The sequence below is a fragment of the Monodelphis domestica genome, chromosome 3, assembly GCF_027887165.1.
Source record: "Monodelphis domestica isolate mMonDom1 chromosome 3, mMonDom1.pri, whole genome shotgun sequence".
Taxonomy (NCBI): Eukaryota; Metazoa; Chordata; class Mammalia; order Didelphimorphia; family Didelphidae; genus Monodelphis; species Monodelphis domestica.
The window spans coordinates 435,083,831-435,102,116 of NC_077229.1; the positions used below are offsets into that span (position 1 = coordinate 435,083,831).

Below are 18,286 nucleotides of genomic sequence, written 5' to 3' on the forward strand. Positions count from 1 at the left end.
ATGTTTACACTAGAGTGTCCATTTACAGTCTACATCCCCAGTCATATCCCCATCAACCCATATGACCAAGCAGTGTTTTTACTCCCACAGTGTTTCCTCTGAATGTGGATAGTGTTCTTTCTCCTAGATCCCTCCAAGTTGTTCAGGATCACTGCATTGCCAGTAATGGAGAAGTCCATTACCTTCAATTGTACCACAGTGTATCAGTCTCTGTGTACAATGTTCTCCTGGTTCTGCTCCTCTCCCTCTGCATCACTTCCTGGAGGTTGTTCCAGTCTCCATGGAATTCCTCCACTTTATTATTCCTTTGAGCACAATAGTATTCCATCACCAACATATACCACAATGTGTTCAGCCATTCCCCAATTGAAGGGCATCCCCTCATTTTCCAGTTTTTTGCTACCACAAAGAGCGCAGCTATGAATATTTTTGTACATGTCTTTTTCCTTATTATCTCTTTGGGGTACAGACCCAGCAGTGCTATGGCTAGATCAAAGGGTAGACATTCTTTTATCGCCCTTTGGGCATATTTCCAAATTGCCCTCCAGAATGGTTGGATCAATTCACAACTCCACCAGCAATGAATTAATATCCCAGATTTGCCACATCCCCTCCAACATTTGTTACTTTCTTTTGCTGTCATGTTAACCATGGAGGATATTCATTTTAAAGAATGTCAGTCCTTTTATTTTTGTAACCATTGATTAGAGAAAGAATTCTTAAGCTTGTCTTTTTTTTTAATATTTTGGTAACTTTAGTTCAATACAATTGTTCCTTTTATAATCCCATGTATTTCATGTATTTAAAAAGACTGTTTTGAAAAGGTATCATTAAGCTTCAGTAGAAAACCAAAGGATTTCAGGACACACAGAAAAGTTTAGGGATCCTTTAATTATGGGATTACTCAAGAACACCATGCCCGATAGAACCCCAAGGGTGAGGATGCCATCAACGTTAGCTTTTTATATAATTTATTTTGACATATTGGCAGACAAAAGAGACATAGAGAATATATGATCTCTTTCTAAAATTAGAAAGGCTGGTATTGTGGCGACATTCAAAAATATGATGCAGTTTAGACCCAACAGTCTAATACGATATAAATAAAATTATTTTTGAAATGTCAAAGTTACTGCAATATGCATAGGAGACATAATGACTGCATGTCCCTGTTAATAGGCCGTGTTATTGATGGATGCTGAGAAGCGTATCCGGTTACTACAGTTCGTTACAGGGACATCCCGAGTGCCTATGAATGGATTTGCTGAACTTTATGGTAAGGAAGAGAATGTATTAGGTGAAAACTCTGTTCACAGGGACCCATGCCAATGTATTTTCTAAGATGGAGATGCTTAAGGGTAAATGATTACTTTTGTAGATTTCTTGACCAAGCTTAATATGTTCTGTGTTCCTGAAAATTTGTCTTATGTAGGTCTCATGTAAATACATTTCATTAAACAGAAGTTAGTATATATTATAACCTAATAATTCATGCCTTCATGCAGAGCGCCTTGCTTTTGTTACTAATGAAAAGAAACAGAACAACCAGGCTTTGGAACCTCCCACATGGCCACATAGTAGGGGGAATAAATGATTGCACCATCTCCAAGAGTTTGAGTTCTTTTCTTTTTCAGTGAATTAAAATCATAAATTAGCAAAGCTCTACCTATTCCACATAGCAATGGTTTTATTATATTTTTTCTTAGAAGTAATGTTTAATTTAAATTAATGGCTTCCAGCATTAAAATATTAGGGTGTTTGTGCATTCATATGAGATGTGGCAAAGACTACTCTGAAAATAATATAAATTTTACATTGTGAATTTATATAAGGATTTTATTTAATGAGACATAAAATAGCACATTGTAACCAAGAAACAATCTAAAGAATTGTTCTAGAGGGCAAACCCCCTTTTTTTTTTCAACTTTGACCCACAGAACATTGATTTTTCTCCCCAGTTCCTTCCTCCACTTTTTAGGTTAATTTTACTATCATTAGTATATGTAATATAGAACTTTCTTCTTTAATCCAGGTTCAAACGGTCCTCAGCTGTTTACAATAGAGCAATGGGGAAGCCCTGAGAAATTGCCCAGAGCTCATACATGGTAAGTGGAGAAGGGGATGAAAAACTGAAATTGTGTCCTGGATGAGTCTGAGTACAGTTAGCACTCTTTAAGCACCGAATAAAATAGGTCATTTTCACTTACATTCTTATCAAATGAATCCAAATTGGTGCGAATATTGACTCAAAACATAGGAGATACTCACCATTGTCTTCATCATTCTAAAGCATTTAATTGTTTCTTAGGCTGTACTAGATGCTGTAGAAGGAAAACAACAAAGATGTTTCCTCCCTCGATAGGAATCAGTTAAAGTGTGATTGGGAAATGTTTAACAGAAACAACAAAAACACAACAGAGAGGATGAGTGAAGGACTCCTGTCCTGTAGACTTTGTTCTTATAAACTCTGGTCATTCACCATCATTTGTGGTTTTCTAAGTCATTTCAGGGATCCTTTTCTATCTGAACTTGACACCAGTGCCTTTAAGGCATCTGAAATGTCTGAAATGGGAAGAAGTCACCGGAGAAAAAAGACCAAAGATGGCAATGAAATTGCTGAATGCCTCACTACAAAAATATCTGAGAAAAGGGGAAGTTCTCAAGGTTATGCCGGACCCAATTTACTTAGATAATTTGACTCATGGACGAAAAGGAAGAAGAGGGCTCTGGTTGACTGTTCAATGCTTTTCACACATATCTTTAAAGACACAGAAGTGAAAAAGGACTCTAATATTGAAATAGATCTTTCCTTTCATTTATGTAAATAATCCTTCAAGAGATGTGACCAAAATCTATCTGTGGCTCCCCATCATCTGCAAATCTTGTCCATATACTCCCATAAATATTCTCTGAGCATTTCACCCAAAGTCTGTGGACCTTTCTGTGGGCATAACCAGGCTATGGTGTGAACTCTCTGCCTATTGCTTGTATGATTGATGATGTATGTATCTCAGTCTTTATCCCTGTCCCAGTTCATTTATTTATTTATTTTATTTTCCCTATTTATTTATTGGGTAAACTAGAGAAATCTCTTCAACTATAAGTAGTGGCTCATATCCTTCTGGGTCAAAATTCCTCATTTTTGAGTATTAACTTAATATTCAAATTATTGGCTCTGTGATTTATTAACAATGTAACTAAATAAAGACATAAATAATTATGTGTAATATTTTAGCTTTAAGAAGGATCACAGGCCAAATCACCTCAAAACATAACTATAACTACAGATGGCTTCACCTTACTTCCAGATGTTTCCCCAACTCAGTTCATTCAAGATAACTAGCAAAGTATCTTCTTGAGAATTCTCTTTATCCTCTTTAACAAATATGGGCTCAAATGGTTACATTAAGAGAAGAGGCTGGGGACAGCTGGATAATTCAGTGGATTGGGAGCCAAGCCCAGAGACCTGGGTTCAAAATTCTTTGGTTCAAATCTGTCCTCAGACACTTCCCAACTGTGTGACCCTGAGCAAGTCACTTAACCCCTATTGCCTAGCCCCCTTACCAGTCTTCTGCCTTGGAACCAATACACAGTATTGATTCCAAGACAGAAGGTAAGAGTTTAAAAAAAAGGAAGGGGCCTCTCCATTTTTCTTTCTGCTTGTCTATTCCAACTTCTCTTCAGCCATGACAGGAAAATAGCTTCTTTCAAGGTAACCAGGAGGTACAATGGAAAAGCACTGGGTCTGTGAGTCAGGAAGACCTGAGTTCAGATGTGACCTCGTATACTCACTAGCTGTGTGGGTCACCTTGGGCAAGTCACTTAACCTTTGCCTCAGTTTCTTCTGCTATAAAATAGGGATAATAATAGCATCTACCTCTTAGGGTTATTTTGAGGATCAAATGAGATAATGTTTATAAAAACTTTTAGCACAGGGTCTGGCACATAGTTGATACTTTATAAATGCTAGGTATTATTTTTATGCTATCACTTTTAACAGTATCGTTCCAGATTCACTCATAAAATTATCTTTATAATGGTTCTTCACAAAATAAGCAAGACAGTTCTCCCAATAATTTTTTTCATTCTCTTTCCCTTCTTATCTGTCTACTTTCTCACAAACCATTTCCATTTATTCTCTCTTCAGTCTTTCCAAAATTTCTAGCCCCAACTGTTAATTCTTAAATATTGAATTTAGTTCCTAAAGCTATACTAATAATAACTATATGACAAAGGCTTTTGAAACTGGTGTTATCATATCTAGGTCTTCTGATATTTCATGAACACAAGTAAACAAAAGAGAAGGTACATAGAAAAAAATGATTAAAATAAAGTGTTTGACTTGCAAAGAATTTCTATTGTCCTCAACACTGTTGATCTTTAAATGTTCTCATTTCCCAACACTTTTAGAGGACAACTTTATTGAGTTAGACTCACCCTGTTGAGATCATTTTTAATCTTGGTTCTGTTATATATTGCATTAGCTATTCCATCCAACTTTCATCCCTTGCATATTTGATAAATGTATCATCTGTATCTTTATCCATTTAATTATTAAATATGTTTTCAATCAGGACAGAGCTAAGGACTGTATCCTCTACTTTAGAAACAACAGTCAAGAGACATCAGTGTCTTTTAAGTATGATCGTGTGTAGTGCAAGGAATAGAAATGGATTAGAAAGATTCTTAATGAATATTTGGTTACCTGAAAGTTTTCTCAGAAAACTTCAGAGGTGAAAAGAAGGGAAGAAAAAAATCAGAAAGCTTTCAGGAGTTCCCCTTATTTGGGTCCCACTAAGATGGTTATGAACTAGATATATTTGTGTGTGTGTGTATGTGTATAGATATATAGTTGTGTCACTCATAGTGAGACCATTCGATATTTTCTTGTCAAAGTTACTGGGGTGGTTTGCCATTTCCTTCTCCAGCTCATTTGACAGATGAGGAAACGGAGGGACACAGGATTAAGTTAGCGTGTGTGTCTAGAGTCACATGGCTAGCAAGTGTCTGAGGTCATATTTGAACTCAGGAACTCATCTTCCTGACTCCAAGTCTGGTACTCTATCTGCTGTGCTACCTATATCTGTAGATATATGGATCAGTCAATCTATCTATCTGTCTATTTGTCTGTCTGTCTGTCTGTCTGGTCTATCTATCTAATCTAGCTATCTGTCTATCAGTCTATGTATCCATTTACCCATCTAACTTCTCTCTCTCTCTCTCTCTCTCTCTCTCTCTCTCTCTCTCTCTCTCTCTCTCTCTCTCTCTCTCTCTCTCTCTCTCTCCCTCCCTCCCTCTCCCTCCCTCTCTCCTTCTCTCTCTCTTCCCCTCTCTCTTTCTCTCTCCTTCTCTCTCTCTCTCTTTTTCTCTCTTTCTCTCTCTCTCTTTCTCTCTCCCTCTCTCTCTCTTTCTCCCTCTCTCTTTCTCTCTTTCTCCCCCCCCTCTCTCTCTCTCTCTCTCTCTCTCTCCCTCTCTCTTTCTCTCTCCTTCTCTCTCTCTCTCTTTCTCTCTCTCTCCCCCTCTCTCTTTCTCTCTCCCTCTCTCTCTCTTTCTTTCTCCCTCTCTCTTTCTCTCTTTCTCCCCCCCCCTCTCTCTCTCCCTCCTTCATCTCTCTCTTTCTCTCAGAGACTCTCTCAGTCTCTACTTGTCAATCTGTCAGTTAAATAGTCAAGAAGATGAAGTTTTCACTGCCAATTTGATGGCATGGGCAAGTTGGGAGAGAGATATTTAGGATTCTGTGTCATAAGTCAATTCAACTAACCATTAAATGCTGTGTTCAGATTCCTGTCCTGTGTCCTAAGAGAGATACAAAGTAGGTAAGAGATCCTCTTTGCCCTAAGGCAGCTTACAGTCAATGGACATGTGTAAATAAGCCATAATTTTTTTTTTAAAAAGTGCTCATGATAAATATGTAAAAAAGACTAAAGCAGGTTGCTAGGTCAAGTTCAAGGTAGAGTGAAGCCCTCTGGGAGCTGCAGGCTATGGTGAATCAGGGAAGGCCTCCTGAAACAGGTGGCATTTAAGTTTAGTCTTCAAAGGACCCACAGACTTTCAACAAGTGAAGAAGGAAATGGGAGTGAAAAAATTCCAGGCCTAGGAAATAGCATACTGAAAGGCAGAGAAGTACGAAGGTACCAAGCTTATGTGGATAATGATTTCAACCATTCTTATTTATTTAGAATGTAGAGTTCGTGCTGTCAAGTAGAGTAAGCTAAGCCCAGAAGGACTGCCTGGCACCAAATTGTAATGGTCTTTAAATGCCAGGCAGAATGTCTGGAGAAGTTTGCTCCTGATAACTAACTACAAACTATGTCTTTTAAAAAGTATCTGTTGCTTACCTTAGGAGATAGCTGGAGACATGGAGATGTTAGGTAGGATTAAAAGGATTCCAGTAAGAATTGAAATTATGAGTCTCAGGGGCAGCTGGGTAGCTCAGTGGATTGAGAACCAGGCCTAGAGACAGGAGGTCCTAGGTTCAAATCTGGCCTCAGCCATTTCCTAGCTGTGTGACCCTGGGCAAGTCACTTGACCCCCATTGCCTAGCCCTTACCGCTCTTCTGCCTTGGAGCCAATACATAGTATTGATTCTAAGATGGAAGGTAAGGGTTTAAAAAAAAAAAGAAATTGTGAGTCTCAGTGACAGAATGGGTGATCTGGCTTGATGACAGTTGACTAATACTAGAAGGACTAAAATTTAAGAGTAACTCAAAGGATCAAGCTGTTACAGTTGAAGGGTAACTGGGTCACAGCTTACCGCCCCCCTACACAGTCACTATTATCTTTGCTGGCCATAAAGATACTGCTTGGGCTCTCCTGGGCTGACTTTTATTCTCCAACTAATCCCAAGTATAAAACCACTGTATCACTGTTCCCCTAAACGTCTGTCCTTATCACTGTTGTTCAGTTGTATCTGACTCTTGGTGATCCCATTTGGGGTTTTCTTGGCAGAGATACTGAAGTAGTTTGCCATTTCCTTCTCATTTAACAGATGAGTAAACTGAGGCAAACAGGGGTAAGTGAGGGTCCCACAGCTAGTGAATGTCTGAGGCTGGGTTTGAACTCATATCCTCCTGATTCCAGGGCCAGGGCTCTCTCCACTGCACCATCCATCTGCCCCAAACATGGGGTCCTACCCACTCCCTAATCTCATCACAACACAAACGTGTGTCCTCCCTGTAAGAACTTGTTTCTATTGCCATTGTACCACAGAGACAGCTGAGAGACGGTCTCTTAAACCACCTTTCAGCATACACAAGTCCTGCAAGGTCCTTCTGGTTCACCCAAGTACCTCTTTTGGGACCAGCATCTGCTGAGTCCACATCCATTGTGTTGAGACAGTCAGACGTCCATATGGGGTAGCTCCATGCTGTCCCCCTCTGCCTCACATCGCCCCATGATCACAATCAATGTGGCTTCAAGAGGAAGCCGTTGTTGGTGTTTCCAAAGGAGTTCCTTAGAAAGATCAGGAAGTACCGTTAGGGCTGCTGCATGCTGATAAGACTTTTGAAAGTTAAGCAATGGGCTAGCCTTATGTATCCTGGTAACTGCAGGAAATGTCTGTGCCGCTCAAGTGCTGGTAGGGAACTCTGGATGGGTCATGTTGTCCATACAGTCTGATATGGCTGAGCTTTTTTTTTTCCTCTTTACAATTTTTGTTCCAAGGAATGGCTTGATAGAAGAGAGAAGGACAGTATATAGAAATGAAGGGGATAATAAAACAAAATGTAAATGACACATGTAAAAAACCCAGTGGAATTGCATGTCAGCTTCAGGAGGGGAGGGAAAGAACATGACTCTTATAACCATGGAAAAAATTCTAAATTAATTAATTCAACAAAATTTTCCAATTAGAAAAAAAACTGTAACAAAAATGAGAATTTTTTTAATTGGAAGAAGTGAATCAGAACCAAAAGATAAAGACAAGTATGAAGTCTCTAGACCATGATGAGGTAGCATCAGAAGAGACAAGAGGAAGTATCTATGAATAGTGTAGAGGGATGTAGGTCTAAAGGAGATTCATCTTGGGAGTACAGGTGGAAATGAGACCCGGGATGCACTCATTGGTGAGGAGGGTACTGGTCCCACTGAGGAGATATGGATGGAAAGGAGAGTCTGCTTGTTATAGATACTCACCGCAGTCTACAGTACCTTATAAATGCAAACGCATTACTCTGGAAGGTTGTGATGGAATGGGTAAAGTTTCTCAATTGTGTCTCCACTCTGAGGCCATTGCACCACTTTGCATTCTCCCCCTTTAGAAAGTGTGTAGAATGATCTCTCTGAAAGAGCACTCCATGCCTAGAGACCTGCTTGGCTCAGAATCAGCCAAAACTCTAGCTGCCCTCATTTACTTGTGCTGACCTAGAGAACCAACCTGGATCTGGGGGCTCCATCTATGGGGTTGCAGCGCATGAACATGCATTCCTAAAGCAAAGATGAAAAGAAAGTCCTGGTGAAATTGTGAACTTTTTTTTTTTTAAGTAGTTCCCTTAGCACTATTTCCTAGCTTTTATGTAAGTTCTCTCTCCAAGTAATTCCTTGTCCTTCAAATCCTGAAAGCATTCTTCCTCTGGAGACATGGAACAGTTGTGACTATTCTTGACCTTCTCTCTATAGGAATGACATTAATTGTAGAGGTCTGGATCAGTTCTCAAGAGTCATCAGAATCAAACCCAGCTCTTTAGCTTGCCTACATTTTGCAACAGTAGCCTCTGTGCAAAGACAACCAGGATTGAGTCTATATAAAGCTCCTTACTTTTCAAAACTTTGACCATCTCGTCATTGTTTTCCATTTCTGGAAGTATTCCCTAGTCCTGTGCTTCCATCTATAACAGAAATCAGTATATCCAGGAGACCTACATCCTGGCTTCACCCCAGTGAGGTAATAACATAGCTGACCCACCCAGCTGATTTATTCTTTGGTGATAAATTAGCTATGGCAATGGAAAAAATAATGAACTTGAGAGTCACCAGACTTGAATTCGAATCCTAGCTCTGCTACTTAGTACTTTTGTGGCCCTGGGCGAGTTATTTATTTGCTTGGTCCTTCAGATTATGACCCTTAAAGTACCTTCCAGCTCCAGATTTTGCTGCATGAGTAAAACTAAAGATATACTTTTTTTTTTAACCACACAAACTAAAACCAGGTGCAAGTCACTGAAAAGGGGGAACTGTTCCGTGGTTACAAATGAGTCTTCATCACTAGCATGGGACAGACAATTTTTCTCTTAATCTACTTGCACAAAGCTTTTTTTGTGTTATAAAGCAGATGACAAAAAAGTCAATTAATTACTTTATAGCAATAGTTTCACAAGATAAAAACCAACTGTTTAAAGCTAATTGTCCTTTTTTGTATTACTACTAATGCACAGGATTGTGAGCCCTCAAAGAAAAAAAATCTGATCTAGTATCTTCTATCAGCATACTTCATTGAACTCAAATGACAAGAGGAAATGGAGCCATTTCCTTCTGCAGTGTATTTTTTATTTTAATTCTTAGTCATCTTTGTTGAATCTCTAGTGTTCAAGATGGCACTTTTTTGAAAATAGGAGGCTGATTTCATGGGCATTTAAAAATAAAATCCACTGCTTTCATGTTAGAAATTCTGAATTTAATTTAATACTTTTTAAAATTGTTCCATAGTTGATGTTAAGAAAGATAGTAGGCAGAGCTAGGTAAGCACAGTGGATACAGTGCCAGACCTGGAATCAGGAGGACCTGGGTTCAAATCTAGCCTCAGATATTTCCTAGCTGTGTGACCCTGGGCAAGTCACTTAAACTCATTTGCTTACCCCTTGCTCTCCTGTCTTAGAGTTGTTACTAAGACAGAAAGTTAGACTTTAAAAAAAAAAACAGGTAGAACTGCATATATTTTACAATGTGTCTCATTGAAATAAAGATTATTCCTGGGGGGGGAAAAACTATTCAGTTTAATTAATTGGAACAATTCTAGTAATATCTTATGGTACTGCTTTATGTGGTTCTCCCAACATACTGGTAAAATTTCCAGATAGATATTTCAAACTATTAATTAAAACATATTAACTTAGCTTATTATTCACTTCACATCAGAACATAAAATGTGCCATATCTTTTTCCTCCAGCCCACAATTCTGTCTCTGCCCATGGTAGTAAAGGGCTTATTTGCTATCATCATTGTTGGCATTTAGAGATGTCAACATAAAACACTGTATTTTTTCTGGTTTTCATTATGGATCTGTCTCCCATGGATTTATCTAAAAAAAAATTTTGGAAAATCTTTTAGATTTTTGAAGATAAAGAGGGTAATAAAAGATAAATTATTGCTACCTTAAGCTTGGCAGACATCTTGAATGGCATAGTCCTCATTTTCAAAAGAATTGGTTTGATAGAATTTTTCAGAATTGGACTGGGTAAGTAATTGCCCATTTGTGACATGACAGTGATACTGATGAAGCTCTGTGTCTTGACCATGTCCATGAGCTCTAGAAACCAACCCCTCCCCCCACAGTATGATGATCCAATAGAGCTGCAGCTGTCTCCCTTGTCTCTGTTCGATGACATGGCATGATCAGTATTAAAAATTAGAACGTGAGCTGTTAAGGGATTTGACTGTTTTTACATTTCTTTGGATCCCTCGCACTCGGCACTTAGCCTGGAGAGAGCACTTAATAAATTCTTGTTGACCTGACTTAAAAGGTCAGACATATATCAAATTGACGTGACATCAACTCAGCATACTATGCCAATTCAGAGGTACAGGGATTAGAAATCTTTTTTTTTTAATAGTTTGGAAATTCTAGTGCGGCTTCTTATGGACAGTTTAAATTGAAGAGCTCACTCTAGAGAGAATAATTTGCAATGCAATAAAACTGTCAAGAACTATCACTTCAGGTTAAGAAAAGCTTCACTAAATCCTGTCATGTATTAAGCAAATGGCATTCAGGAAGGGAGAAAGGGCCATTAAGGCATCTGTTTGCCTAACTTGGTATTCTAAGTACTGAGAAATAACTCTTAACTATTGCTCACATTTTTGTTTGTGCCTGAATTATAAAGCCTATAAAATTTTAAGATTTGTCTAGGGTGTCCAAATTTTGTGTTTACTTTTTGCACTAAGATCGTTCCAAGCTCCAAATTTTAGTATAATTCAAAGGTGCTGTAGATATATCAGAATTTGTTATCATTGTTTAGTGGTGTTTGACTCTTTGTAACCCCATTTGAGATTTTTTTGGCAGAGATATTGGAGGGGCTGGCCATTTTCTTCTCCAGCTCATTTTACAGATGAGAAACTGTGGCAATCAGGGTTAAATGACATGCCCAGAATTATGTAGGTAGTAAGTGTCTAAGGCTGAACTTGAATCCAAGACCTCCCATCTCCAGGCTTGGCTTTCATTCCACTAAGACACCTGGCTACTTCAGGATTTGACCTCATAAAGATGAGATCCTAACTCTAGATCTGGCGTTTTGTTTGTCCATTGTACCCACCTAGCTAACCATAAGAATATTGTTTGTATGTAATTTACATTTACCTCTAAAGACCTATCTAAATAGATGCTCAGTATAGGCAGATTCCAGGGGAAAACATTTTCTCGCACTCCCTCACATCAGCTAGTGAATGTTCTTCTCTGTTTCTTAAGCCTGTCTCCCCCCATTAATTATTTAAATCAAATAAACCCTTACTTTCTGTCTTAGAATTGACATTAAGTATTGGTTTCAAGGAAGAAGAGCAAAAGGACTAGATGATTGGGTCAAGTGACTTGCCCGGGGATTCACAGCTAGGATGTTTCTGAGACCAGATTTGAACCCTGGACCTCTTGGTTCCAGACCTGGCTCTCTTCACACTAAGCAATCTATCTGCCCCACCTTCCAATTAATTTTTGTAAATGTGTAACAGAAGGTTAAGCCATAATTGAATAATAGAAAGATATTCTGTGCTTCACATAGTTCTTAGGTAGTCTGGAAAAATACTCATTTAAGTGCTTACTGTCACCAACTTCTGAGCTTACTCTCCAAAAGTTCATTTGGAACCCACAGAGTACTTAGAAAACCTGTGAATTTTAAAGTGAACTTTACCAAAGAAAGTTTCTACTCTTTTATCCATTATGGAATGTTGAGGAAATAAAAAATCATTACAGTTTTAATATGATGGTATTTGAAATTCTCAACATGCCTAAGTGTTCGATTATGGGAGAAAGGTGGCAGTAGGCACTGCCTTAGCATTTACCACCCCTTCCCTTTCTTCTTGTCAGCACCAATTCGGATACTATCGTGAGCCTTCCATCTTCTCAGAAAAAGACCCTAAGTGGGAAGGGGAGGCAATCCTAGCTAGTAGTTATTAGAAATTGAGGGGGGGGAAGAAAGGAAAATCCCAAATGACAAGAAGAAAAACCAATCATTCAGCATGTACTGTGTGCCAGATACTATGAAATTCAAAAGGAACCCTTTTGCTCAGGGAGTTTCCAATCTGATGAATGGGGAAAGGGAAGCGGTTCCCCGTGACCCCTGCCTTTTCCCAGGTGGCGTTTGTCCTTAAAGAACAAAGGTAAGTTGGGGAAGTATGAGTCGGGGACCTCCTGGTCAGGATGATGGGTTTCCACTTTACCCACGTTTTTGTTGTTGCCTTTTCAGCTTTAATCGCCTTGACTTACCTCCATATGAAACTTTTGAAGATTTAAGAGAGAAACTTCTCATGGCCGTTGAAAATGCTCAAGGATTTGAAGGGGTGGATTAGGCAGCCGCTATTTTTTGGTTGTTGTTCATCAAGCAAGTTTTTCTTGCCCTTTTGCATTTGCCCAATGGACACATAAGCGACAATGGCAGAACACTTGCACAAAGTTGGTTTCTGGAGCAAACTCTTCGACAGTGCTGTTGCCTAAGTGCAGAAGTTGGAACTGTAGCCCAAGGATAGTATTTCTGCATTTTCCACCACAAATTATCAACTGGTTGATGTGTACACTAATTACATTTCAGGAGGACTTGTTCTATTTATGTTGGGCCTCTGTAGGCAAAGCCCTTAATAAATATTTTACATACTTTCTAATGACAATGAATGGAATTAATCACTCTACAGGTATAGTATTACAACTCATGTTTACTTTTAAAAATGATTTAGACCTATTTTCAGATTTTATTTCATTACAATTAAAGATATTATATACTTGGAAAAATGAGCATTTTTTTTGTATCTGAATTTCCTACCAGACTTAATGTCAGTGACGTTTTTATTTTTTAAGTGCATCGAGTCTCCCCCACCTGCCACACTGTATTCAAACTAGAGACCTACTATTTGTCCAAAAATGTTCCCCTGAGACATTTACAGAATTTCAAACAAATCATCGAGCATAATGATATCTTTCCACACCCAGAGAGGCTAAGCACTGACTGGAGATGACATTTTTGTACAAATTTAGCATCATAGCAGCAAGACAGGAAAGAATCATAACATGGCATGAAAAATTTTGTGTAGACTTAAAAGGAATCACAGCATCGCTCCTTGGGAGCAATTCCAAGGAACAGAACCCATTTTGAGCCCAGGTCAGATTAGCATTTCTCGTAAGAGGACCCGCTTACTTCCCCCTGCCTCCTGCTGTACAGTGATGCTTATGTGATCTTTCCTCTTTACTGTTTGTTCTCTGGAGGGGAGGCATTTGGAACGAAACCTGGCACTGCTCTCGATTTGAAATTGTGGAAACCAGATTTGTTTTGTCTCTTACTTGTGTGCATTTGCTAATGGTCGCTAAATAACCACTCTTGTTCTGACTGCACCAATTCTAAAGGCACTTTATGTACTACATGGAATTCATATCTGTTTTTTTATCATAAACGTTTTAATGTGATGATTATTCCTTCTCATTGCACATGTCTATCAGTTGTGAATTTGGCGGCTGCTGATGTATAAAAACCCAGATGTAAAGCTGAGCCCGCAGTCTCTTCTCACCAATTGTTTTATGATTTTTTTTATTACAGTCACAATGATTTATTTAATATACACTTTATCTAACCAAGTTTTGTTACCTATGACATGTTGCATGCTTAAAAACTATATAATGCCTGAGTTGTATCTATTGTGTGATAGATTAAAGGTAAAAGAGAAGACTTGTATTTGATCCACTTAAAGTTGTTAATCTAGGAGTAGAATAGACTTGAGGGTATTTCTTAGTTGAGGTCATTTGATTACCTTCAGCTTTTTGAGTCTTCTTCTTCACCTATGGAGCTAAGCAGTTACTCTTGTTCTTGAGAGAACTCTGCTCTACTCACAGCTAATTGTGGCCCCTTCTGTACTGGTGAAGCAATTTTTGACCCTTATTTCCCACTGTCCTCCCTCCTAACTCCCAGCCTTGGCCTTTCAGTTTCTCTCTTACCAGCAGACGTTGGTGGAAAAAATGTATGGTGTTGTAGGTTTTCTATTTATTGAGGACAAGATGGAGATAATGGAGCCCCTTACAGAGGAACACCATGACACTCAGAAAATGTCAGGTTGCTGGGCTCTGCAAGGCTCAAGAAAGCATGCGAGTGGCCAATAGCTCTTTGGAGCACTCCAAATCCTAGAGATTTCTGCAGCAGAAAAGCAAAGATTCCCTTTTCCACATTGGGCTTTGTCTAAAAAAAAGGACAAAATCAGAAAATCAACATTCCAAGTAATTTACAAGTAGATAATTAGTGGCTTTTTTAACCAATTGGTGAGAAACTTTTTTTCCTATAGTAGAACTAGCATCACACTCAGTTGGTGAAAATGCCTTTTGTGAAACTGTATTATTCCAATTTTATTCTAAAGAATCAATCCAAAGTGCATCGGTTACTTTTTGAGAGCTATTACACAACCACGGTGCTGTATAATCAACCTTTTCCAAGAACCTGGATTTCTTTTGTTATTGTTTAATGATTAGTTTTTAAAAGGCTGGATAACTACCAGATGCAAAATAAGCAAAATATTAAGAGGATTTAAAACAACTCTATTCCAGTGAGAGAATTTCTAAGGCTCTAAAAGATATATTAAGAGTAGGAACTTCAAAAGGCATTGAGATATACCATAAAAATCTCTGGAAGGCAAGAATTAGATAAGAAAACAATTCACTTTGGCTCTTTCTGATAAACTACTTGTGTTAATATTTAAATGATACTTTTATCAAACCAGGTTCTCTGAATCTCCAAAGGCTACCATGTTTCAATTGTCTCTATAGTAGTTTCGTATCTTGTTTTTCTTAATCTTCAGGATATAATCTCAACAAACAGTCCAGAGAATTTGTTGCATGAAAAGTAAATTCTTTAGTCAAAAACTCTGTCCATCCAAATCCACTGTCTATATGACATTTTCTGCAAAGTCATGCTGTGTTTCCTATTCAGATTATCCTAGCAGCAAATTTTTCTCAGCAGTCTTTGGTCTTTATAGCCATTCTTTGTTCCTAGACCAGAGAAGACGTTTGATTGCATTTTTCTTGAGCTTTCTACAAAAAGCATAGATCCTGAAAAGACAATCTTTCAAAAGTTATTGCAGGTTAAGGAATTTACTCCAAAGAGTATATACTGATTGTTGAAGGGTTGGGTTTTTTTTTAGCATTGATTGCCATCAAGTCTTTTGATATTTCCATTCTTGATCCCAGGAGACCTGATTGAAAAGTTAGGAATTTCCGTCTGCCTGGGATCAGCCTAAAAGTATCAGTTTAGAAGCGTGGTGATGCTTCTTGGACTAGAGAGATGATGTGGTATTTGCTCCATGTCAAGCTTTACTCAATTTCAGTGCCTTTTTATTTTGTTTTCAAACTTTAAACTCTATGTTCTGATTCATTTGCCCTGGGTTTGTTATCTGTGGCTAGTTCTACCCTTCTTCCCTTATAAATCACAGAACAGTCAAATCTTCATTTAATTTATTTTTTTCAAAAGGACCTTTTTATTATTAGCTGGCAACTGAAATTCTCCTCTAGGTGGTCCAATGATCACTAATGTAAGCAGAGGCTATTCCTCTTCCATTAGGGTACCTGGGTAGATTGTAGCAAGTGATGAGTAAAATGTCCAAACCATTCTCCATATCTTATATACTCTGTGGTGGTTTTTGTCCCTTGTCTGCTGTTCTTTAGTGTTTCCAGATCTAAACTGCCAGGCTGGAGAGTCAGGTCATTACATGTTATTATTAATCATTTGTAGTCATTCCCGGTTTCTACCTGCACGTGAAGGATGTTGAAGAGTTGAAACTAGCATTTTCTGAAAGTTCTTATGTAGTGTGCCACCGATGTTTAAAATTAAACAAACGAACGAATCATCCATTTGGTTAGCCAGTTAGAAGTCTTGTCACCACCTTGCAGATAGCTCTTTCCCTTTCCTACTCTCAGGCTCTTCCTTTTCCAAACCCTGCACCCTGATGTGAAGGGGACATAGGGAGGATGCTATGTCACATTTTTGGAAAAGCCAGCAGAGGATGCTACAATACAGAGTAACAGCCTAGAACCCCTCCCTCTCTCACCCCAAGGCAAAGTACACTACCTCTGTCATGTACAGGTTTTTTGCCTGTATCCTGATGTGGAAGTTGTGTCAAAACTGCCAACTTCAGATCTGAGGTGTTCAAACAAAAAGAAGTCAAAACAACCCTTTTCCACTCCTTCGTAGTTTAGATTTTAAAATGGGAAGAAAAATGTGATATACTTTGGACCACTTTTTAAAAAATTTATATAAGCCTTAACTTACATTGTATATATGCACACATGCATACACACACACACACATACACCCCAGAGCGTTTTCAATGTAAGAGGAAAATGCTGTAGAAATACAAGAAGAGCTTGTATAACATTTTATAGGGGAAAAAAAGATGTTTCTGTTTGTACGAAATTTTGTAAGAAAACCTCGTCAGACATCTTTATTTAAAGATGTTTCACTCAAACTAATGCATGTTTAAAATGCATGCGGATTTTTTTTTCAACTTTGGTTTGGAATAACTGGAATCTAACATGTGTTACATTGTCTGCAGACCAGTAGTAGTGCATTCTCTACTTTATGTCAGTGTTGCTAAGCCACCATCACCAAACATAGCCTTGTGTCAACCTACGTTTTTATTCTTCTAAGCCATTTTGCGCCTTTTAATTTAGTCAGACTAATTTTCACTTAGGATGTCCTGTTTTCCTTCATGTTAACCACATCAGATTTTGATCTTCCCTTTACTACTATGTATGTAACATTTATATACATATATATAGTACATGCACTGTCCAAGTATATATGTATATACTTATATAGCATTTTTTTACATCTTTCTTGAGTAATCTCGTTCCAAAGTGGGAGTGAGCGTTTGGTCTCTACATATTTCTCCAAGCCCAGCCCTGTAAATTCCAACCTGAGCCTGAGCAAACCTTAAGGACATGATGTTGACTTGCTATCCCTTGTGAACCAAGGTATTCAGATTAAACATAAAAGAACAGTGACTTCTAGAGTGAAAAGAGTTTCAAACATTCCAGGTGAAATCCCGTTTCATAACTTTTTATTGTTAAAAGAAAAAATAAACCTCCTACTATGAGGCTAATATTTGATACAGTGGTAAACACTAAACTACCTTGATTTTGTTTGTTTGTTTTTAAAAAAGCAACTTATAAAGAATGCTCATTTTCACAATCAGAATAGCTTTAAAGTACAGTTGAATTTGATACACAATAGGGAAAGTTTTGTTCAAGAACAAAACCATTTTTTCCATTTATTTTCTTAAGAGAATTGAAGGGAAATGTAGATTGTTTGTTTTCCTGACAGCAAAAACGATCAATGTGACAAAATGAAGTCGTTGTAATGAAATGATGCAACTTGTCAAATATTTAATAAAGAATTATGGAAGCCGAAACATTTCACGTTTCAAATATATGATTCCTTTGACTGCAAGTATATTTTTAATGTGTAATGCATTTTATCAGGTTTTTGTCAACAGCAGCTTATGAGATACACCCTGTCATTCATCTCCCCCAAAACATCTGTAGTTGGAATACTTGGAACCAGTGTTTTCCCAAACAGTTCCCATGATCACCTCAGCTATACCCAATTTGTGGGACTGGAGCACTCCTGAGGAGCTGGGCACTGAAACACTGACTTGGCTCTTAATTACAAGTGCCAGGGCCCTTTGTTGAAAGGGCCTGGAGAACTCCTGATTGATCTCTATTGATGAGGGTTTCCTGATTGGTCCCTAGTCATTGGGAAGAGGGACCCATCCCAGGCAAGCTAAACCAGGAATCAATTCCCTGATCAATTCTGCTATAGCCTTTCAGTTTAAAGATGGTATGAGTCTCTAAAGATTAAGATGCTATTTTATCTTTCTTTCTGCCTCCAACTTTTTTAT

General features: G+C 38.1%; 1 protein-coding gene across 26 annotated transcripts in view; it reads left to right on the forward strand.

The window, feature by feature from the left end:
• NEDD4L (NEDD4 like E3 ubiquitin protein ligase) overlaps positions 1–17,797 on the forward strand; it is a 444,249-nt gene extending 426,452 nt beyond the window's left edge. For all 26 annotated transcript variants that reach the window (XM_056824470.1, XM_056824464.1, XM_056824466.1 and 23 more), the window contains 3 exons: positions 1,180–1,276; positions 2,033–2,105; positions 12,607–17,797. In XM_056824470.1, coding sequence (XP_056680448.1) covers positions 1,180–1,276; positions 2,033–2,105; positions 12,607–12,709 — 273 coding nt within the window. In that variant the 3' untranslated portion in view covers positions 12,710–17,797. The remainder of the gene's footprint in view (positions 1–1,179; positions 1,277–2,032; positions 2,106–12,606) is intronic.
• The last annotated feature ends 489 nt before the right edge of the window (positions 17,798–18,286 follow it).